This window comes from Amphiura filiformis, chromosome 2 (genome assembly GCF_039555335.1).
Source record: "Amphiura filiformis chromosome 2, Afil_fr2py, whole genome shotgun sequence".
Lineage (NCBI taxonomy): Eukaryota > Metazoa > Echinodermata > Ophiuroidea > Amphilepidida > Amphiuridae > Amphiura > Amphiura filiformis.
The window spans coordinates 29207577-29231606 of NC_092629.1; the positions used below are offsets into that span (position 1 = coordinate 29207577).

At 35.0% G+C, this 24030-nt stretch overlaps 2 protein-coding genes across 3 annotated transcripts in view; one reads left to right on the plus strand and one right to left on the minus strand.

Moving 5' to 3' along the window:
* The window catches only part of LOC140146062 (neuronal acetylcholine receptor subunit alpha-3-like), a 141307-nt gene that overhangs the window by 52818 nt on the left and 64459 nt on the right, over nucleotides 1–24030 (minus strand). The gene's annotated exons all lie outside the window — the stretch shown is intronic.
* LOC140171457 (uncharacterized) lies at nucleotides 15980–23001 on the plus strand. Its single transcript, XM_072194729.1, has 4 exons — nucleotides 15980–15988; nucleotides 17385–17508; nucleotides 18392–18504; nucleotides 20815–23001. The coding sequence occupies exons 1-4, from the start codon at nucleotides 15980–15982 to the stop codon at nucleotides 21133–21135; spliced, it is 567 nt and encodes a 188-aa protein (XP_072050830.1). The 3' UTR covers nucleotides 21136–23001.

The window sequence follows — 24030 nt, forward strand, 5'->3', positions numbered from 1 at the left end:
TACTACATTCGAGCACAATGTCTATTTTGTTTTTAATTTACTTCATTTTGGAAAGATTACCATCAACAGATTTCGTTTAAATTTCGGATACGCGTTGCTAAGAAATTAGATAACTAATGCGGATAATGTAAAATGGGATCATAGTGGTTCCTGATTTCCTTTATGACTTAATAAACTTGGTGAGTGTCAGTGCTTTGGTTAAAGTGTTTCTATTTTCAATGTTGCGTTATATTTGTAATTTTAACTGCGACGTTATTTCACTGCAACCTAATAAAGCCGTATATAAAAAGTTTCTCCGACTAAACTACAGAAATGTAGGAAAATGGTATTATCTTGTCGTCACTATTACCATCAGATTATATAGTTTTTCATGAGCTTCAATTTTGTAATGTTTGTACCTATTTTATCTTTGTTTGTTTTTTCAAATCCTAAATTGAATTGTAAGGGTATATTTCTATATCCATCATATGCCATTTCAATATGTATCCAATAAAAGACAAACTAGACACAATTTCAAATTGATGCCTCATTATGATATTACATGTTGTTCAAATATCCAGTAGATAGCCCCACGGGTTTTTACATTCCCATGACTTGTTATGCAAGTATAGGTAATTTATGAACGTTGCTATCACAGAATTTAAACATGCCTCATTTTAGCAAGGTATTATATTACCTGTAGATAAACTTGTAATGATGCAAGTTAAGGCTATGCGAGGTGTAAATTTTTCGTTTCGTTTCTGGAGATTTCTCGATGCTTATAATTATAATGAGCCATTGAAAATATATACACGCTTTAAAAATCATTACACTTTTGAACAACCCAATTTATTTGAGGGGGTCAACAAACTTTTCTTAAACTGGGAAATTATGGTCTTCCATTAAATACGTTGAGCCGTTATAGTTCATGGCGCTGTGTGTTTTGAGTAAATTTTATGGCATCATTACCCCTAATAATAAAACTAGAAGTGTTACCATTTTTCTACACATGCACCCTATGATTCCCACGAGGGGTCGAATGTCATATTTGGAGATCTTTTTGCATATCTTCAAAACTAAGCATCATGGGCGGCTACACCATGGTCACGGGGGTGACACTAAATTCACGGTTATTCTATTAAGCACGCAAACCTATGACAAATCCCGCTGGTTTGCTTGGTAGAAAATGAGTCCAGTTATCGATCGGTTATGAATATTTATGTTCGTCCCCTTGATCATGTTAATTACGGTTGACAAATAAAGCCGCCATTCAGTTTTGCGAACTTTGTATGTTCAATGCGAGTACCAAGCTTGAAAGTGCGCCCGCTTTAATAGCTGAGACCACTGACCTCCACTGACCTCGTTTGTTTTTGTTTCCTCGTGTGATGATAAATATCATTCAATCTATAGTTATCGGACGTACACGTTGTATTACCGCCCTAAGCAGTTTGTTTTTAAAAGCAAGTAAATAATCATTACTCGCCGTTCTATTTGATCTTGTGCATTTCCCAAATCACGTAATAAATTGAAACGCCCTCAATTGAGCTGAGGCCACTGATTATATAATCACCCGAGTGTTTTGAATTTGGATTTATACACTACAGCGTGTAAGCCGGTTAGTAACTAATATTAATGAAGTGACACACTGATGCACGGCGTTAATATAGCACTTGTACATTGCACTGATGTCACTTGCTGAATTACGTGTAGGCCTACTCATAGTATTTAAAATCTATGGCCTACTACTGAGTTTAAGTCTATCAAAAGAATGATTGAATGATTTTGGAGATTATCCCCGTAGATTATCAAGGGCTGTGTAATAATTCTGAGCCGGGGAGGGGGGGGAGTAGAAGGGTGATTTTTTGCACACCATGTTCATGGTAGGCCTATGCCTATTAAATAAAACGCTCTAAAAAAGGCTTAGGATAACAGTAGGCCTACTCGTCCGGAAACGCTTAAATATGCAAATTGTCTTTTGAACAAAAACAAATTCTTCGCCTGTTTAATAGGCCTATGGTCAATAATGAGTAAAAAATCGGTTTTGTTCAAAAAAAAAGTTTCTTACTGTAAGCCTATAGGAGGGCCTATTAATTTAAGGGCTGGGTATGAACGTTTGGACAGTATTTATTTTGGGACATCAGAGCACATCAGACATATCGAATTGCATTCTGAATACGAAGAATGTCATTCTGATATCAAATAATTTTGATTTTTGAAATTCGCAATTTAATACACATTTTATGGCAAATCATTAAAATTGATATTTTTGATATTTAACAGTACTTGAAGTAAACTTTATAAATCTGATGATTTATACTTAAAGTGTATGTAGGTGGGATGAAAAGCCGACGATCAATTGAAAATTTTGACCTTTCGTATTGAAGATATGGATTTTTTTCCCCAAAACACCAAAAAAAATTGGTCTTTTGGGAAAAAAATCATATCTTCAATATGAAAGGTCAAAATTTTCAATTAACTGTCGGCTTTTCCTCCCTGCTACATACACTTTAAGAATATATCATTAGATTTATATAATTTACTTCGAGGACTGTTATATATCAAAAATTTGAAAAATATCAAATTTTTATAATTTGTCATAAAATTTGTATTATATTGTGATTTTCAAAAATGAAAATTATGTGATATCAGAAAGACATGCTTCGTATTCAGAATGCAATCGATAGGTCTGAGGTGCTCTCTCATGTCCTACAAAAATACTGTCGAAACGCAATAAACGCTCATTTTAGATCCCTTAAGGTTTGCGGGATCGGATCCCAATAATTTGGATGTGCAACGAGGGGTGGGGGTGTCACAATTTTATTTGCAGATAAGCGATTTTTGGCAGGCCGGTGGGGGGGGGGGGCATTTTTTGACACGCCGTTTGGAAATTTTATCCCCGGGGACCCATAATGAAAAAATGTAATGTAAAATTTCCGAACGGCCCGCCAAAAATCGCTCAGCCTGCCAAAAATCGCTTGCACCCCCCTGTCGGTCCGCCAAAAATTCTTAGCCCTCCCCCTGCACATGCCAACTTTTTGGGATCCCAATTTGCGGGTATCATGCGGTATGGCTTATTTTGTTGCGAGCGCAGCGAGCAGGAAAATTTGCATATTAAAGCGTTTCCGTACCGTACTGATTTCCGAAGCCTTTTTAGAGCGTTTTATTTAAAACGCACCCCATGGATGTGTGCCAAAAATCGCTTCCCCCCCCCTCGGCTGGCCAAAAATTGCTTGTCCCCCTTGCGGCTCGCCAAAAATTCTTGCGCCCCCAATTTTACCCTCCCCAGGGCTCATAATTATTGCACAGCCCTAATGATTTCAAAAGAGAAATAGGCCTTTTATGAAAACAAAACAAATACCGTTTACAGATAGAATCAGCCCTAAACGAAATGGGACATCTATTGCATTGATTTTTGTTGCACAACTTTTATTTATTTATCTAATAATTAATTAGTTAATTAATGAATGAATGTATGAATTAATTACTTAATTAATTTTTTTATTAATTAATTAATTAATTAATTAATTATTTAATTAATTAATTAATTAATTAATTAATTAATTTATTTATTTATTAATTTATTTGCTTGTTTATTTATTTATTTAATTTAGGCCTATTGAAGTAACTCAGCTCTTAAACATTTCACGTACTCACTTGCAACGGCTCAACGAATTAATCAATAAATCAATTCTTCAAGTTATCAATCAATCAAACAATAACAATATTAATAATTATATAATATTCAATTTCGATCAATAGACTTATCAAACCACCAAACAATGAAACAATGAACTGATCGACCAATCAAGTTGTCGATCAATTTTAATTTTATGACTTGTGATGACGTGAGACTAAATGACTGACAGATTGACTGATTGATATGTTGATGTTTGGATTGATTGAATGATGAATTGATTGATTGATTGATTGATGATTGATTGGTGGAATAAAGTGTGAAGGTATAACAGGTAAATGAATGAATGCAAGAGTGATTGAGAGAAGGGAGTTGATTGGTTGAAATAAAAATAAAATAAATGCGAGCAATAAATTGCCATTTTGAAGTTAAAGTGAGACAGGTGTCAAGAGAAATCCAAAAATCATCATTATATAAATGTGTTTTTCATTATTAGACACATTAACATAATGCACTTTTGATAATACATTAAACAAAATTTTAAAAGTTATGCAAATCGGATAAAAAGATTTAAAAACAACGTTTTTTTTTAAATTTTCAAACGCGTTTTTTACACATTTCATTTTTTCACCATATTTCGACCTGAGATAAAATGTAGCTCCAAAAGTATACCCACCATAATAGGCCTTAAAACTTTGCATATATTGTCTTTAGACTATTTTCTACTGCATGCACCTACAATCACATTGATCTATCTGGGACATTTATAAAAATATTTGGTCAAATTTACAAAATTTAAATAATTTAAATAATATTGTTCATGATATAATTAATTTTGTCATAAGAATGAGATTAATTTTAAGTGAGTCAGTGATGAAGTGAGTATAAATGTTAGTGATTAAATAATAAATAAATAAATAAATAAATAAATAAATAAATAAATAAATAAATAAATAAATAAATAAATAAATAAATAAAAAATGATAAATAAATAAATTAATAAATAAATAAATTAATTAATTAATTAATAATAAGTAAATTATAGTATAGACAAGTTATTGTAATATATTTTTTTCCAATAGAGGCGTAACATTCTGTTTCAAAATATTTATTTAAATTTATTTGATTATTTTCTAACTTTCTTTAGAGCAAAGACAAATATTTTCCCTTTTCTCTAGTAGAGCTTTCTCCAATTTGAGCCCTAAATAGAACTCTGCTTCTTTTATTATTGATTTAATTTCACGATTTATTCCATTGAGCAATATCAAGGATTAAAATCACACGTCTCACATCAGATAGTTACTTGGCTTAGAGGTCGTACGCTGTGCCTTTCAACCGAGAGGTACCGAGATCGATTCCCGCCTCCGCCTACTATTTTGTTCAAGACTGGAAAGAATGAAGCTTATTTGACTTTACAACACTAAATTATTCATGGCTTACCCTAAGTGGTGGTGTAAAGTGCTACCCGTAAACATGAATATGAATTTATAACACAATGGCTAATTTAAATAAGAATGCGGCCTCATGCTAATTAGGGAGTGCCTCTTCCTATCAATTATTCCATGTTATTCGCTACTTGCACAGTTCCGCCATTATGCACTATGTGCGGGAGAGCCTCGAACTGGCAGCATACATGAATGGGAATTGAACTAGTCATAACGTTCTGTGTAAGGTTACATAATTCTTCCTTTCATGTATGCTGCCAGTTCGAGGCTCTCCCCGCACATAGTGCATAATGGCGGAACCGTGCAAGTAGCGAATGGTGTTAAAGACGTGCCGTATAGGCTGATCATCATCATCAGTCGGCTGCGGAGCAGGCGACTACAAGCTTTCTCCAACTAATGCGATCTTAGGCAAGCGAAACAATTTTGTTTGGCTGCAGCATCCCTTCAGTATCTCCCAGGATGTGCTGGACATACTGTAAGTACAGTGTACGCGGCCGTCCCGGTTTCCTTTTCCCATGTGGTGGAATATAAAGCGCATATTCTTTCACAGGCTCGCCATCTTCAAGACGCAACATATGGCCGAGAAATTTAAGTTAATGAATCTTGACTCTGGCAACCAGTGGAGTGGTGTTGGTCAGGTTGTAGATGGTTTCATTTGGAATCCGATCCACACGCTTGATGTTTAACATGACTCTGTAGCAAGATGTTGCAAATGCATTGATCTTTTTTTTTTTTTTTTTGGTAATTACCAATGACTCGCACCTGTACAGAAAGACAGTAACACACGTTGTCTGAAACAGCTTGATTTTTGTTTCGATTGGCAGGGACGGGCTTCTCCAAAGGCGGTCCAGTTTCCAGAAAGCTGCCCAGGCTAGTGCTTTTCTTCTTTTTAGGTCTCCAACACTAGAGCCCATCTTGAACCCAAATACTTGAAGTCTGTGACATGGTTGATGGTACTACCATAGACTTCAAGTGCTGGTTGGGCGTTACAGTTTGCAGTCATATATTCTGTCTTAGGTGCGCTGATGACAAGGCCTAGATCTGAGGCTGATATAGTGTTGTGAAAAAAATGATGTCCCAGAAGACCCCATTCTTTCTCAACCCTACCCCTCTTAAACGTTTCATTTCGGTAACTTTGGAATGCTAAAAATACAATTTATTTGAATTGTATTTTGACAGGCTCCACACTGTAACTGCTCAATAAAAAAATAACTTTACACACAAATTTTTTCAGCCAATTGGCACACAGGAGAGTAGACACACCTACATTGGTTCTTTTGTCTGATTGCTTCTGACCTCGAATGACCCCAATTTTCATTCAACTGGTATGAAACTTCTGTCCATTAGTTTTTCAAATTTTTCAAATTAGATTCAAGCTTAATATCTTATCTTTCTAACAGTACCAATCATATAGGTCAACTGTTACCCCAAATCGTCGACTTTCTTGTTAAAATTGTGCATGTAGAAAAGTTAAAAATATCACATGAGACCACAAACTGCATCTCTGACAGTATTGATTTATGCAAATTTTCATTCACAACAATATAAACTTTATTGACTAAGTGGATTAAGTCATGGTCATAAACGTGTAGAGCTATTGATTTGACTCAACCGCTGCAAGGTCGTGACCTACTGTTCACTACATTTATATTTTAACATTTATAATAATGTAATAAATATTTATTTAGTTTTATTTAAAGGGGCACTTCGTGATCCACAGCCTCATCCCCCCACTTTTCTCAAAAAAAGTTGAGATTTTTATATCACTGGAAACCTCTGGCTACATAATTTTTATGTACAAAATATTTCTTGCAGATTAATTCGTTTAGCAAAGATATCGTGAAATTTGGATTTCGTTCTGGTGCACCAGAACGAAATTACAACGTATTGTCTATGGAGCAGTGTAATACACATAATCATGCATAACTCGCAAACGCAATATCGGAATCAACTGAAATTTTGGGAATATGCTTTTTTCGTGATATGAACTGAAAAATGTCATAAAAAGAGGATGCTAGGATCACGAAATACTCCTTTAAGTGCTTTGACAGTATATTAAAAATAATTTGAGTTTATTTTTATATTATTTAAAATATTATTTAAAAACTCATGCAAAATTGAGAATTGTTTTGTAATAATTATTATAAATACAAGTGTACGAGCCTCATGACTTTTAATATACAGTCAGTATAGGGACGGACTAGTTACACTGTGGGCTCACACCATCAGGTATCATAGATTATTTAATTGGATTATTAAAAATATCAACTGTGTTTGCTTGGCTTGCGGCATATTTCCTGATTTTGAATTAATTTTGAAATAAATTACATGCTGGAGGTTGCTTTCCAGTATTCAAACGACCCGACAAGGATATTATATGTTACTGCTCCTTTAAAAGTAAACAATTTCTTTATGCATGGTAAACATAATTATGACCCTGTTCAAAGTCATTGTGCTCAAAAAAAGAAGAGTCACTGTACTTACCGCCGCGGCCCGCGGGAAAATAAGTTGCTCTCGAATAAACATTTCAAGCTTTTCCTCATAATCAATACTATTTATCATGGAAATTATTTTCGTGATTATGGATGTCCACTCTTTGTGATAATTCAAAACCATCGTCTTTCAATGAAAACTATACTAGGCCTACTATGGTTTCGACTTTGATTATGAAATCACAATACTGTTTGGTGCCAGACAAAAGAATGTTTTGTGTTAAGTGGTAAGTTTTATGTCTGAATTACATAAAAATGTTTGAAATTCATATGAATATGAAAGGAAAACAATTAAATTGATTTCATCCCACCTTCTTTGCACCTAAATGCAAACGTGGGCGTCAGATATTTAAAAAAAAAGCAACTCATGCGCTGGTAATTCCGACCTTGAACGGAAAGGCTGTATATTGAACAACTCTGCGTTGACTAAAACAGTATTCAGACTTTTTATTGTACGTAAAATGTTGTATGTAACATATCTACGTTGTTTAATCTATTGCCATTCTATTTCCAGTAATGTTTAAGTTCTAACGAATGTTTGATGACGTAAAATCGATAATATATTTCTGCTAGATATTATATTTAACATATTATCGATTTTTCGTCATCAAACATTCGTTAGAACTTAAACATTACTGGAAATAGAATGGCAATAGATTAAATAACGTATATAGATATGTTACATACAATATTGTACGTCTAATACTTGGAGTCTGTGGAGCGCTTAAAACTTTGTCTAAACTACTGAACTGGAATATGTGCACTATGTTCCAAGGATAAGTATGCACCCGAAAAAGTCACTGTTTGTCATTCCACTGTGAATTCCCAGTTTATTATCATTTGTCTTCTACGAGGGTACCCTTTATTACCAGAATAACCCATTTTTCAGAAGGTGTGACATTATCCGAGTTTTTCAGTGCTTAAAATGGCGGAAAGACAGCAATTCGTGTCAATCTTAAGTCCACAAAATGTCCAGATGCATATAGAATGATTACCATATGGTTTAATTGGTTTCTGCAACATATTAGGAAATTGGTTTCAAAAATGGTTGCTTGGAAGAAAATAACGGAAAACTCAAAAATTTCAATTGCAATGATTAAATCCCATGTTCACCCCCATCAAGGACACAGTGATAATTTGAAGATTATGTTAAAACACGTAATGAACACATAAAACAGTGTTTTGGTATCAAGGTCATGCTTTATGGGTAAACCACGTGATTTTTATTTTTATGAGTCCAGCTCACCAAGATATCAAAGGACACTTGTATTCGTAGGCTTTGATTTCTTCCATCTGTTCCCTCATGCTTTCTGGAATAAAGTTGTATCATCTTCTTCAAACGAATATCCGTCATTCCGCTATTGTAGCAGTCAATTTAACTCAATCCATAAGGCGTTCGACTGTGGTGCGAGAGGTTGCGGGTTCGAAACCTGGTGGTGCCTAGTATGCTCACGTGAAAAAAATTGAGTTAGCTTGAAATTCCCCTGGACAAGGAACTCACTGCTAATTTGTCTCGTTGTAACCCGTACGAAACTCGGGGAGCTGATCCTGGTTGCGATGGTTATTTAAGGGTGTGCGCTCTTGAAGCAGCAAAGTCCCTGATTTGATGTTTAATGGTTTGTGGAATGATGTGGGGCCGTAGTGGCCAGCGACAACCTGTAAAGTGTGCTGAGGCTTGTGGATCAACGTCTACGCGTTGTGCCTGTGCGTAGCGCACTATAAATCACTGCGCTTCATCTTCTAATCACTGTTTAAGTACGCACATTATGTCACTACATTGAAAACCTTTAAATTGCTGTAAAGCATAAACATTAATTCAACAGAATAGTGTACCAATGCTCACTTAACAGTTTGCCTCTGTTGCAATAGGTCTGTGCTGTGTGTGTAGTTTCTAGCTATTATTCTAAAAGACATGTTGTATATTATGCAACCATTTATGCCTTTGACATTTAATATGTTATTGAAATGGTAATGACATAGTCGTCTTACCGTTTACAGAGATACACGAGTTTAGACAAAACAATATTACAATTTTAAATCAGTGGCTACATAGACTCGATCAATAAAGCTTACGTATGACTTGTTGAATTGTATTTTGACAGGTGTTATTTTATGTGTGTGTTCATGCGTAATTTTAGATTTGCTATCATTTGCAAGAATTAAAATATTGAGTTCTAAAATATAAGTTCAAAAATTATTTTTAATCAACAGACACCTATGGATCCAGTTTTAGCATCGAGTATTTACAAACATCACACTGTTTGTTTGTTTAAAAGGAAAGTCCGTGAGGACACCACGCTTAGGCCCAGATGGGTAAAAAATGCATAAGCATACTGTCCTGTATTGTCAATGCTTTATGGACCGTATTGTTTTTACGGTTCAACAATGACAGTTCGTTAGTTATTTAGTATCCTTTGGGAGTGGCAAGATTGTAATTCCGTAACGCCCTGTCCGTCATCACGTTAACATTTTACAATAATAAATTATACAGTTTTGTTAGGAACCAAAGGTGGAAGAGACATCGATTTCAGAGGCACCAGGATGCAGGTTTCCTTACCGATATGCATATTTGTCAGCAGCTCAAGTTTCGTCCATTCTGGGTGTCAATTACGGAGAGCCGACCAAAAGCGAACTTCCTATGCCACAAAAAGGTCACGGTCATCCGGGTTGAGGTTCTTCAAAAATATTGTACGGGATGTGCCATGCAGACTTTCGGTTGCTGACTTTCTCTAAACATACTTTTTGTTGTTTTCTATCATTTTTTTACGAAAAGCGCCCAAATATCCCCCAATTTTGCATAAATGCGTTCAAGGGCATTTTTATCCGATTGGCCCATTGGTCTTCACCTAGTAAAACCCACCCATAAATTATTCATAGTTTGCTTGGGAACGATTTATTATCATTAAGTGATCACATATCCCTTTAAATGATAAAATTGTATTACTTCCAAATTGAATTGCTTCGGGACAACTTGGTTTTGTTACCTTCAATTAAGGGATCTGGAATGAGCGTTTTGTGCGTTTCGACAGTATTTTTTTTGTGGGGCATGAGAGCACATCAGACATATCAAATTGTATTCTGAATACGAAGAATGTCTTTCTGATATCATATAATTTTCATTTTTTGAAATTCACGATATAATACAAATTTATGACAAATTATAAAAATTTGATTTTTTTCACATTTTTGATATATAACAGTCCTCGAAATAAATCTAATGATACATTCTTAAAGTGTATGTAGCTGGGAGGAAAAGCCGACGATCAATTGAAAATTTTGACCTTTCATATTGAAGATTTTTTTTTTTTTTTTTTTTTTTGTAAAAAAAAATCCATATCTTCATTATGAAATGTTAAAATGTTCAATTGTTTGCCGGCTTTCCATCCCACCTACATACACTTTAAGTACATATTATCAGATTTATAAAGTTTACTTCGAGTACTGTTAAATATCAAAAATATCAATTTTTAATCATTTGCCATAAAATGTGTATTACATTGCGAATTTCAAAAATCATTATTATTTGATATCAGAAGGACATTCTTCGTATTCAAAATGCAATTCGATATGTCTGATGTGCTCTAATGTCCCACAATAAATACTGTCCAAACGTTCATGGTACCCGCAAAATATTACACCTTTTGCAAGAATCTGCAACAAGCTATTTTAGAATGTACCAACAACTTCTAAAGTGAGGCAAAGAAGGGGTTTTGGTGCGGGTGGCGTGGGAATTTTGTAGGTGTGGGGTGTACTCGTGCCCCGGGAGGGGTATGCGGGTAAATGGTATAGTTTTTAAAATAATAGCACTTATTATAATCTCACCAACGGCACTTTACAGATAAAATATCGATACAATTATTTAAGGTCATAGCACCGACAAACATAGTAATTGTATAACCCAAAAGTCTTTTAATTACCGAGTATTTTTTTTCCATTTCATCAAATATATCAAAATTTTGAGCCCATAAATAATCAACAGCATGAGTTGAAATCATGTTTTTGCCTGTTTAACCTTGTGCATCTATATATAAACAGCAAGCTCATACTGCTAAAATATTGTAAGAGCTTGTTACTTGTAAATTATTTTCCAAAATTAGCCAAAAGCATTCGATGTGCAAAATTTAAGAATTATTCTCATCCTCCACAACATAATATCATTATGTAATAGAATATATATGGTATCATTGAACTGCGCCTTGTAAATTGAGACGGATTCATTGACTTGTAATCCCCATAATTGATCTTGATGGGAGACATATTGGAATTCTCCTTCACAATAAATCTTACCGGTGGCTGCGGCAAGTTATTCTATGATTCTTTTATCATTTACTTCATGAGCGCCAAGTCTCTTCAAACAAGTCAATGGTGTCTGCAGGTGAAAATGCCTTGGAAAATGTTACTCTTGCATAACAACTACAGTTGAAATTCATGTTGCTTTGACTTTCATAACAAAGTAATAGCTTTATATCTCAAATAAAATATCAGCTTGCAATTTTTTCCAGAACAACAACCTTGAACAGTGGTGTTCACATACCTAAAGCACTTTACAAAATTTCGGTAGGCCTACATCTTTACGATTTTTGTTCACTTTACTTACAGGTGCTTCCCTTCACATATCATTATATTCTCAAAATGAATGTACAGCCTTCGTAATGTGAGTATAGTATAGCATAAATACGAGGGTTTAGGGCCAAACGGTCTTATCTGCAATAGCTGCCCTATAGACATTGTGACAGTTTCTGCATTCTATATTGTACGCAATGCAAAAATATGACACCTGGGGCCTATTTCACTAAACGCATCTTAATGGAACAGTTCTTACGAGTCAAAAGATCGGTCGTACACTAAGACGGGTCTTACTCACGTCTAATACGAGTTTGTGTTTCACAAAACTGTTCTTAGCTAAGTCTTGTCTACGACGTATACGAAATAATTTAACTCCGCGAGTTTGAGACTACGAGTCAGATATTTGTGACCTTTGACCTCATCTAAAAGTTTTGCAGTCTGGTCGACTCGAGTGCTGCTGTCTGATCTGACTACTAGAATACTACTCATTGTACTGCTTTTGAGTTGATTGCCTAATAACAGAAGAGAATGGGGAAGGTATGATATTATTTACTTTCGCAAGTTAATGTAGATATAGTAGAAGACAGTTGTGAGAAAAAATGACTGTCAAATAGTAACTTTGTTTCGATTTTAAATGTGTGATCTTGGTGATCAAAAGTTTAAGCTTATTTACCATGCATGTTTACCGTACCGATACTCATTGCATGCATGCAATCCATGCATGCATGTACCGATTGTACATGGCCCTTCGCATCTAGCCTTTGTATTCTCTCGGTCGGGCTGACGTCACAAAGGGGAAATAGCCTTGTAAAACCAGTGTACGCATGTGCAGCGCATGTGCAGTTCCCCTTTCTCGAGCTGGTTGCTAGGCGCGCGCTTGTGCAAAGGGGACAAAGGGGACAATGTTCCCGGATGTCCGACCGAGTGAATGGCGAGCCACAGCGATCCTGACTCACGTACATCATCATGCGCTCGTGCTGCGCGAAAGCTTCGGAGCTGGTATTACCGATTTTGCATGAAGCTCTTTTACGTCAGAATTGAAATAGTTCATGTAGTTAGGCCCTATTTAAAACAAAAATGTTGGAAAAAATAAAGCTTGTCCGATGGAACAAAAGGTATGTTTGTACAGTTGAAAACAATATGGGGTTCCCCTCAGTCCGAAACACCATCAGTCCAAACCACGCTAGTCCGATTTTAGATAAGGGCTAAAGGATAGGGTTAGATTTTAGGTTAATACATGTAGCGTTATGCACATGTCAACGTATTCCCCCAGCCCTGGGGACCCGGTACTGGTGGGGACTTCCCCGGCAGCGTGACATCCCCGGCACTGACCTCATTAAAGTCCCTGCCTACGGGGCATAAATTTTCTGTACATCCCCGCTATGACTCTGCCCCTGCTAGCCGGGCTACAGCAGTAGTCAGTATGACAATCCCGGCACAATTCCTTTCAGGACCCCATGGGCCGGGACTTGTGTCAAAACAATGTACAATCCCGGCTAATAAACGGTACGGTATACGGAAATTTCTTTGTTTGTTTGGGTTTTTTTTGTGAAATGCTACTCAATTTTGAAATAATATCATCAACACATACCTAGATAGAAATATGAAATATATAGACCTATCCTGATCCATCACAAACTTTTTCATCTATTAATGTCAGCAAACCATTCGATGACTAGCAACAGGAAAGTTATGAATCTTTTTTACATCAATCTCGAAGGACAATTTCCAATGGTAGTAGGCCTACTCTTAAATAGGTATGTTCATAAAATTTTGAAGTTCAATATTTTTAGCTGAAAGATCTTTCATTTGAAAGAGAATCAAATTACCTAAACAATAAGGGGTCAATCATGTTTCTAGTGCATAGGCCTATACTTTTGAAGTTACAGACAAAAATGGTGTCATCAAATTGTTCAAAATTTTGTGTGTGAAATTGTGACAGCAGGCACATGTAAAATGTACACTACTGTATGTGACCCCAGATGACCTCCTATTCTTTATTGTAAGAAAGCTGTTTTGGATGGCCTTGATTTACACACAAATTGCTTTTGCGCTTTAACGAGTGTCCACTTGGTGGAATATAGATTGCACTATGTGATAGCTTATGAATCCATTATTATGCCAGTACCAACATAAGTCAACATCACTTAGGTTTTGGTTGTCAAAATTAATTTTTAGTAATTTTTTCCATTGAGCCCTATAGTAAAGCCATTTTTGGACCGTACAGGCACATTCCACTTCCCTATGGACGAATAGCGCCACCTATAGTATGTGATGTGAGCCTGACTATCTTAAATGGTCAAACACAAAATTGCGAGCCCTATGATTCTCCAATGGCGAATCACTTTCAGCCATCTTGGACTACTTCAAGAACAGTACTGCCGCCGTGTGACGTCAGGGGGCTAAGGGGCTTAATAGCGGAATGAAAAGCAACCATGAATAAGATGCACTCTCAAAAATTTAGGGATGAGTTTTTTGTCGGGACGATTGTATTAAAAGTAATTTCATTTGACACAATGGATTTCAGTACAATTATTCAACTTTTGTGAATAAAACTTCAATTTTTTTTCTTGGTTTATTTTTAGCCGAATGGCAAGCATCGGTATTTCACGCAATGCGCACAGCAGCTGTCACAGTCACGCAAAATGCTATTTCTTACTATTTTTTTTATGTATTTTAATAACGAGCTTTTTTATAACCAAACTTCTACATGCAGGTAGGCCTACTATTATAAAACAGGGCGTGATTTGTTTTAAAAACCGGCTCGCCACCTGATGAGACCAGTGTATTTTTGTGTCTTTATTTTGTACACAGCAAGACATCCGTTGTAAAAACATGCAAAGGCCTATGGAAATATTCCATCAACCACCCAAGCAGGATTTTCCTCTTTAGGCCTAGATACCAACTGCGAAAGACGGGTAAATCGGCGGAAAAAAACATAGGCCTACTCCCATATTTTACATCTTTTTCGCTACAAAATACTGAAAATCCGTATACTACTTGGCATGTCTGGATCATACAGTGTAATAAAATCGAGATCAGATGGTGCCGGCAGCTGCAGTAGGCCTACTAGAAAATACTTGTGGTATACTGATGTTTTTTAAATGGTGTGACTTCTTCATGAAAGTCCCCGCTATGTCCCGGCAGTGCGGGAAAAAAAAAGTGTACACCCCGGCAAAAGCCCCCGCTAACATGAATGATTGGCCCGGTATAGCGGGTATGATCTACTGTACATCTAACTTCCCAATATCGGCAGCAAGTGTGATCCAATCATTTTATTTATTTGCCAAAACGCCTTGATTTAAATCACTCCGATTGAAATCATTGATTTAAATCACAATTTAAATCACTTGATTTTTTTTTAAATCACTGTTTTAAATCAACTTTTTCCATTTTTTACCATTTTGATACTTTCTTAAATTGATTGTTTGAACATTCCTAATATTTCTTCATCTTTTGGATACAATTAAAATACCTCTATGATGTCAATTTATCTATTGCCAAAAATTCATCTGCAAGGTGCAAAATTAAACGGGTTTTTCCCCCTATATATTCCCTCAGTATCATTGGGGCAGCTATTCATTATTTATGTTATAATTATCTATTATTATATCATTTTTTAAATTTATTTCTTTTATAAATTTAAATTTCAGGATAAGAGAGCTTCAGAGTCAGACAAACAGGGCCATGGCAAAAGAATCAAAGGGAAGGATTATAGCGAGAATGAAGTTCAGGCGCTGTTGAAATTTGTGGAAGCAAATAAGCCTTTGCTTTTTGGCAATGGTGGGAAAGGTAGCAGCAAAGAGGAGAAGGTAAAAGCAAGGTATGTGCATATTTATAAATGTACACTTGGGTTCATCATCATGAGACCTGTTAATTTGAAAGTGTAATTTAAATTTTCTACCAACCATAGTAAATGTGTTCCACTATCCAAATAAATGACTCATGCCAATATTTGGTGAAATCCAATTTATTTCTATGGATTTATTTAAATATCATAATGCCGATGCCATTCCCACCTCCCTGCATCTAAGATATTCTAGCGGGGGGGGGGGGGGGGCAGGGGCTATAGGCGCCAATTTTAAGGGGTGGGTAATTGGGTTCAAACAATATGAAAAAGGGGGTCAATGGGTGTAATATGTTGAAAAAGGTGTCATTGGGTATAAAAAAAAATTTGAACATATTTTGGGACACCCTGTATTCCGAGATTACCAAACAGCTGTGATTTTTTTTTTTCCTGAGTCAGTTGGCTCCCCCTAACCTCTAACCAAATCAATGTTGATTACTTTCAGTTTATAACTGCAAGTTAGTAATAAGCAATGCATTAAATGACCCATTTTTTATTTGAATTTTTTTTATTCCACCCTGTATAACTTCAAGGTCACCCTGTACAGTGAGTTGAAATGTGTATATTTAAATTGCTTTTGCCTTCAGCTTTCCAAAAATGTATACTTTTGCTAGTTTAGGGTTGATAGTTGTGGAGATATTCTAATTTGAAACTTGATTGGTGTAAAAATTCATAATATTTGTGATGTAACGCTAAGGGTGGCGAGTTCAAAACACGTGGCCATATGTGAAGTTCCCACTTTCCAAACACTGAAAATTTTGTTAAAATTACAAAAAAGGACCATTTTCAGCCTAATATTGGAAAAATTGACAAAAACATGCTATTTTACCCGGGGCTATTTTAGTCCATGTGAATTTGAAAGGGACATAGATCAAAAACTCAGGCTCACAGACATTCACCATCATTAACTTTTTGTTCAGAATAATTAGGTTGACATAATGACATATTTTTAAATCAATAAAATATATATTTATTTTTTCGCCATGCAAAATTACATTTTTAGCTCAAAAATAGCCAAAATAGCACAAAAATATGGTTTTGCCATTTTTTATATTTTAGAGTTGTGCTGTGACATTTTTATTCACCAGTGTTAGACAACCATGTGATATGTAACATCTACAATAGAAATGAAATTTCTACTCAATTTATTTTGAAAGTTACAGCTAATTTAATATTTGACATTTTTGGTTAAAATGGAAAAAAATCACGATAAACACATTTTTAACCCCAAATAACTCCTAAATTAGTAAAGTAAAACGTGGGAACTTTTTGGATATTAATTCAGACATATATTTACTCTTGATTTGTTATGTTTTTATGTTCTGCCCAAGAGTGGACTACAGAAGTGAAAGATAAATGCCCATGTCTCATAGTCTAATACATGTATGTAAAGAAACTATGTGTTGTGTTGTTCTTTCCAGAACAGGGACAAAAGCTGCGATAGCTTTGAGAGCAGTTGGGGCCCAGAAAGAGACTGGCAGAAGATTCGCAAAAAGTGGCGTGATTTGGCCTTTCTAGGAAGAAATTACAAATCCCCAGTGACAGGTAAGTTCAATATAATGTGTGAACAAATTCTATGGTTATATATGGAATGTTATGAAATTCAATGTTTTGTAGTCAGGTCATGCTGAGGTCAAGTGTTGAAGCTTGCCGAAATGAGCTTAAACTTTGTGAAGATAATCTTTTGATATGAGTGGACCATAAAAAATGAAACTGTGGTTATCTGAGGTCATAGAGGGGCTTAATGTATAAATGATAGCAAGTAAAAAAAGTGGGATCATGTGGGCGCACTAATTCAACCGAGGTCAAATTTCATACTTTGTGCAACACAACAGTTGAACAGTGGAACTTTTATCCGCAATAAAATGTGCGCCAACAAGATCCAATCTTGTATTTTCGATGATAGGTTATCCCTGGATAATTATCCTGAGATAATCAGGTTGTTTTTAATGGTTGGGGTCAAATCTCATGCAGAAGTCATCAAAACCAGAAGCCACCACTTACATTCATGGCTCTTGATCCACAGCAGCTCTAGTTCTCTTTGACATTTGGGGAATGGAGATTGATATTGGTACAGTGCACAGTGTAATTTACCCATTACCAACTTCAGAAGTAATGCACCATATTGCCTTAGCTCCAAAGCTGCAGCACCCATATTTATCCAACAGTCAAATATGTTGAAAAATCACCCATGGACTATCATGTTCATTCTTTTTCAGGTTCAAGACATAAAGAGGGAGATTAAAGTGGAACTGAAAACAAGTAAAAACAGACTTTTTTTGTAATAGTTTAATCAGTATAAGTTACAGGTCCTTTAGAATAGTCTCAGTGTGTGGCAGTGTGACTGGAAGCTAACCGAAGATTGACACAGGGTCATCATCATCATAAACATTTAAAAAAAAGGTGTGTTTTTTTTTGTATATTTCAGGAGGTGGACCACCATTGGCTTATAACAAGGTTCTAGAAGAAGTCTCAAGTATACTCGCTGTGGAAGCTGTACACGGTATTCTTCCTGAAGATGAATCCATGACTGATTCACAGGTACTTTAACTTTGATCTTAAAGGGCAGGTCTATAGCAAAAACAACATCATATCATTGGCAAGCTAATATTATGAGGACAATGAAAATGACTCCTTTTTTGAGAAAATAAGACGTTTAAAATTGATATTCTGCAAAAAACAACTTAAGCGGTGAGTTCCTTCGAACGAGACAGATTTGGCCTAGAAAACCAGTGACGTCATGAAATGAGATGTGCCCGCTGTGAGAAAAGGGACTAAACGCTCTCGATGGACAGAACGTATACTGTTGCTGTTCACAGAAAAAAATCCAAATTAAGTATTACAACTTTCATGGTTTTAAACATACGGATAAAATCAGCCACTTCTTTTTATATATTAGACAATTGTGATATTACAATTCATATGTATATCAATATCATGAGAAATATTAGGCCTAAAAAATAAATACATAATTTGAGCTTAGAATTTCATCTGAGACTAGCATATAAACCGTGTCAGTCCACAAACTCATGTATCTGATTTCCCTATATATTGCAATGATATAGTTTCAGTTGGATGAAATATTACAAAGCAAACGCATAGTAACAATTACTGTGTGAGCTTTGTTCCCAAAGAGAACAATAGCGTGCATATTGTTATGCAGCATTGTTATGGTAAGTGATAGTACAACTCATTGTTGCTAATGTCAAACTTGTCAAAGTGATTGTGATTGTATGATGAGAGCAGGATAAAGTGTCCACTTCATTTACCTACGTCATAGCGCTAAAACTACAATTATCCAGAGATAAAATGTTATCCTGGGATAACATGATTATCTCGGGATAATTATCCCGGGATAATATGATTATCCCAGGATAAAATGATTATCTCAGGATAATTGTAGTTTTAGAGGAGAGCGTGGCCTAGCGGTTAAGGCCTAGGACTGTGAACCCAAGGGTCAAGGGTTCGAATCCCAGGTCCGGCTCTTTGTGTCCTTGAGCAAGACACTTCACTCTACTTGCTTAGTGCTTCGGAGGGCACTTTAAGCTGTCGGTCCCGTGTACATGCATATTTTCTCACATTAATGTAGTGTGCACGTTAAAGAACGTCACAGGCTATTCGAAAAGAGCAGGGTATCATCCCGGTCATGTTGACTGTACTTCAAAATACACTCATCTACTCTAGGTTCCAGAGTAAAAAATTAGTACAGCTTGTCTGTACGCAGTGCGATAATACTCATACATATGAGGGAGGCACTTATAAGGAAGAAGAAGAAGAAGATAATTATCCTGGGATAATCTGATTATCCTGTGATAACATGATTATCTCGGATAATTCTCCCGAGATAATCATGTTATCCCAGGATAATCTGATTATCCTGGGTTAACCTGATTATCTCGGGATAATTATCCTGAGATAACCTGATTATCCTGGGATAACATGATTATCTCGGGATAATTATCCCGAGATAACATGATTATTTTCCAACAAATATTTGTTACATGTCACCCATGAGGCTCCGTACATATCAAACATATTGATATTTACTAGTCCTCGAGGTAAACTTCATAAATCTTATGATATGGATTTTCTCCCCAAAACACCCAAACAAATAAGGCCTTTTAGGGAAAAATCAATATGAAAGGTCAAAATGTTCAATTCAACAACTCTTCCCATACCTTTGCACAGTAGCCAAACGTTGATGAATCCACACTTTTCCAGTCACTTGTGACACAAACTCAAGTTAACGGAAGCGCCCATATGTGTTACGTGTGATCGCATAAAATTTGTCACGCCAGGAACTTGCTTGGTTTACATTTTATTTGTAGTTTCATTGTTCAGTGATATCAACAGAGAAATCACTGATTTTCTTGTAGGCCTAAGGTTGAGTGGCATGAAATAATCATTCTAGACGATCTTTAGCTTCTTTTCGTTGTGGGCAGGGATTCAATCATGTATTATAATATCGCAAATTAAAAAAAAAAATTATTTGATATCAGAAGGACATTCTTCGTATTCGGGAATACAATTCGATATGACTAATGTGCTCTCATGGCCAAAAAAAATACTGTCCAATTGCTCATACCAGAGCTTTAAGCAAAAAATTGCTTAATTTTCATGAAACAATTTGTAAAATGCTGATAATCAATGACAATTATAACTTGGCACTATCTGTTTACGGCCTGAGTTTACGGTCATTAGGTGAAATTGTTGGGCCTCTGCCCTCGGAAAAACTACCTTGGCCCAAACAAACCGCTTCAAATGTCCTGCAATGACCTCAAAATAGATAGCGCATAGTTATTATTATCACAATAATTGTTTCTCTTTTAAAAATTTTCTTGCATATTAAAGGAATCTCAAAGCTCCACAGAATCGGTTCATATACATGTAGTGCCAACTCAATCTACAGTACCACCAACTCAATCTGGGAAGAAGAGGCGGAATGAGGATAAAGAAGAAAGTACATGTAGCAGTAGCACACCAACCAAAACGGCCTCAATAAGGCAGTGTGAAATACATGAAGAATTGTTAAATATTGAGAGGGCTAAACTCGCTGTCAGTCAGCAATCAGCCAAGAGTTTAAGTACCATTGCTGAAGTGCTGAAGCAGATCCATAATGATCTTAATAATCTACAACCTTCAGCCATGGACTTGTTTAATTCAATGCAGTAAATAAATATATAGTATGATTGTTATAAGCTGGTACAGGGTGTCCCTGAATGAACTGTATCGTTGGAAACCTAATTGTCTGGGTATTTTAACGCCACAACTAAACATAACTAAATACTTGGTGTGGTTGAAGAATAAATCGGCTATCACATACCTTTTGAATTTTAACAATTGACCATATCGTTCTTGAAATATAATAATTTTACGACACTCCCTCATTTTCAAGCCTTTCCACGGATTAAAATAACACTCGATGATCTATTTTCAGAGGCCATATTGATTTAATAATTCATCTCAAAGCCCCCGCACACATTAGTAAAATTGCCTGTTCTTTCATGTAATTCCGGCTTGGTTGAGTAAACTTTTTTTTCCACTGTTTCATTTTTTTTTCAATCCGCCACACACAAATCTGTCAGACGTCAAAATAACCTAAAGCGTAAATCTCAATAAAAATATTGTCATCTTGACCACAGTGCAACCTACTTGAGAGATGAAAAGGTCTATTCTTGTCATAGATACAAAAAGTTAAAGTAAAACAACAAATTAAGAAAATAAATAATTAAAACTGCATTCTGTATTAGATTTTTAAATTGGGATGGGCTTTGAGACGAACTATTAAATTGAGATGGCCTAATCACTGTGCATCATCAGTGCATTATGCGCCTCTTGTAATTGATAGATAATAACTCCATGGAACAGTTGAAAACTAGTAGGTAGTTTCGTAAAATTCTTTTATTTAAAAAACGGAGCGGTCAATTGTCAAAATTCAATAATATGTGATGGCTGATATGTTCTTCAACATCATCAGTTATTTAGTTACATTTGGATTATTTGTTAAGGGAACTGGAATGAGCGTTTCGACAACATTTTTTGTGGGACATGAGAGCACATGAGACGTATCGAATTGCATTCTGAATGCGAAGAATGTCTTTCTGATATCAAATAATTTTCATTTTATGAAATTCACGATATAATACAAATTGTATGACAAATTATTAAAATTTGATATTTTTCACATTTTGTAGATATAACAGTCCTCGAAGTAAATTTTATAAATTTAATGATATAGTCTAAAAGTGTATGTAGCTGGGAGGAAAAGCCGACGATCAATTGAAAATTTTGACCTTTCATATTGAAAATATGGATATTTTTCCCAAAAAGACCTAATTTTTTTGGGTGTTTTGGGAAAAAATCCATATCTTCAATACAAAAGGTCAAAATTTTCAATTGATCGTCGGCTTTTCATCCCACCTACATACACTTTAGGTAGAAATCATCAGATTTATAAAGTTTACTTTGAGTACTGTTAAATATCAAAAATATCAAATTTTTAATGATTTGCCATAAAATGTGTATTACATTGCAAATTTCAAAAAATCAAAATTATTTGATATCAGAAGGCCATTCTTCGTATTCAGAATGCAATTCGATATGTCTGATGTGCTCTAATGTCCCACAATAAATACTGTCCAAACGTTCATACCCCTTCCCTTAAAGTAGCCAAAATAATCAGTTCCTGACCATACAGTTCTTTCAGGGACACCCTGTATAATAATCTTTTAATGGTGCATTTCGTGATCACCAGCTTCATCCACCACATTTTTTATACCATGGGGAAACTCTGGCTACATATAGTTTGGGCACAAAATTTTCTTTCAGATTCATGCGTGTGGCAAAAATATGGTCAAGTTTATTTTATTTATTTTATGTTAACAGAAGGAAATTACAACACCCTAACAACACAAATGTTTTACTGAAACATTTAAATGTAGGGTTATTGGGTGTAAAATGTTTTAAAAACATGCTATAATATTTGTGAAAACTTGAAGCAAAATATTTCAATAATGTCATTTACATGTTGACAAAATAGTTTGGAAAAATGTTTGCCATGAATGTTTTACAAAAACATTTTCACAACATTTTTACATGTATTGTTTTTTCATGATATAAAACTTACAAAAAACTCTATATAACCAGAGTTTTAAAGCCTCATTGTGCATTCTCATTCAAATTTTTTGTTCTACTTTGCCAAATATTGTAAATTAATATTATCACTAACAACTGTCATGACATTTTTCTGGTCATTGTAAGCCAAACTATTGAGGTAAAATGAAAGAATAACTCACTGGTGAGTTTTGAGCCACTTAAAGACCCATTCTGTGATCCCAGCACAAGTGTAAAAAAATTTAAATTTTTTACAAATTGCTTAAAAGTGAAGGATAAATCATTTAAATTGTCATTTGGTATTTTTGAAATGACAAATTTGGCAAAAAAACGAAGAAAGCAGCAGTACTGACGAAGTTGAAGCCCAATTCAATACATGTAGCTAATTTAGATACTGTCAGTATCTAAATTACAAATTCGTGTCTTATTTTATCTTAAATACACGGCTTTTGGCTGAACCATTCTGCATTTTGATGATTTTTACGATCGTCCGGATGAGCAAATCACTGAATGGGCCTTTAACAATGGGTTTCTATGTGGGATTTAAAATCATAATACACATCCCAGCAAACACAAAAACGTTTTAAAAACGTTTTAAATAAGTTATATTTTGGCTTTTGGTTTAGGTAAAAACGTTTTAATAACATTAAAATGTCGGGTTATATAAAGGTCTTGATAACGTTTTAAAATGTTTTGTATGAAAACACACTACAACAATATTTTGAAATGTTTTCAAAAAATGTTATTGTAAACTATTTTTGCCAAATATTGTGTCAATACTTAAATAACATTATGTTAAAATATTTGAACCCAGCAAACACAGAAATGTTCTTAAAATGTTTTTTTTAAACCTTTTAATAACATTTAAATGTCGGGTTATATAAAGGTCATGAAAATGTTTTTAAAACGTTATTGAAAATATTTTGGGCAAACATTTTTTGCAAAATATTTTTT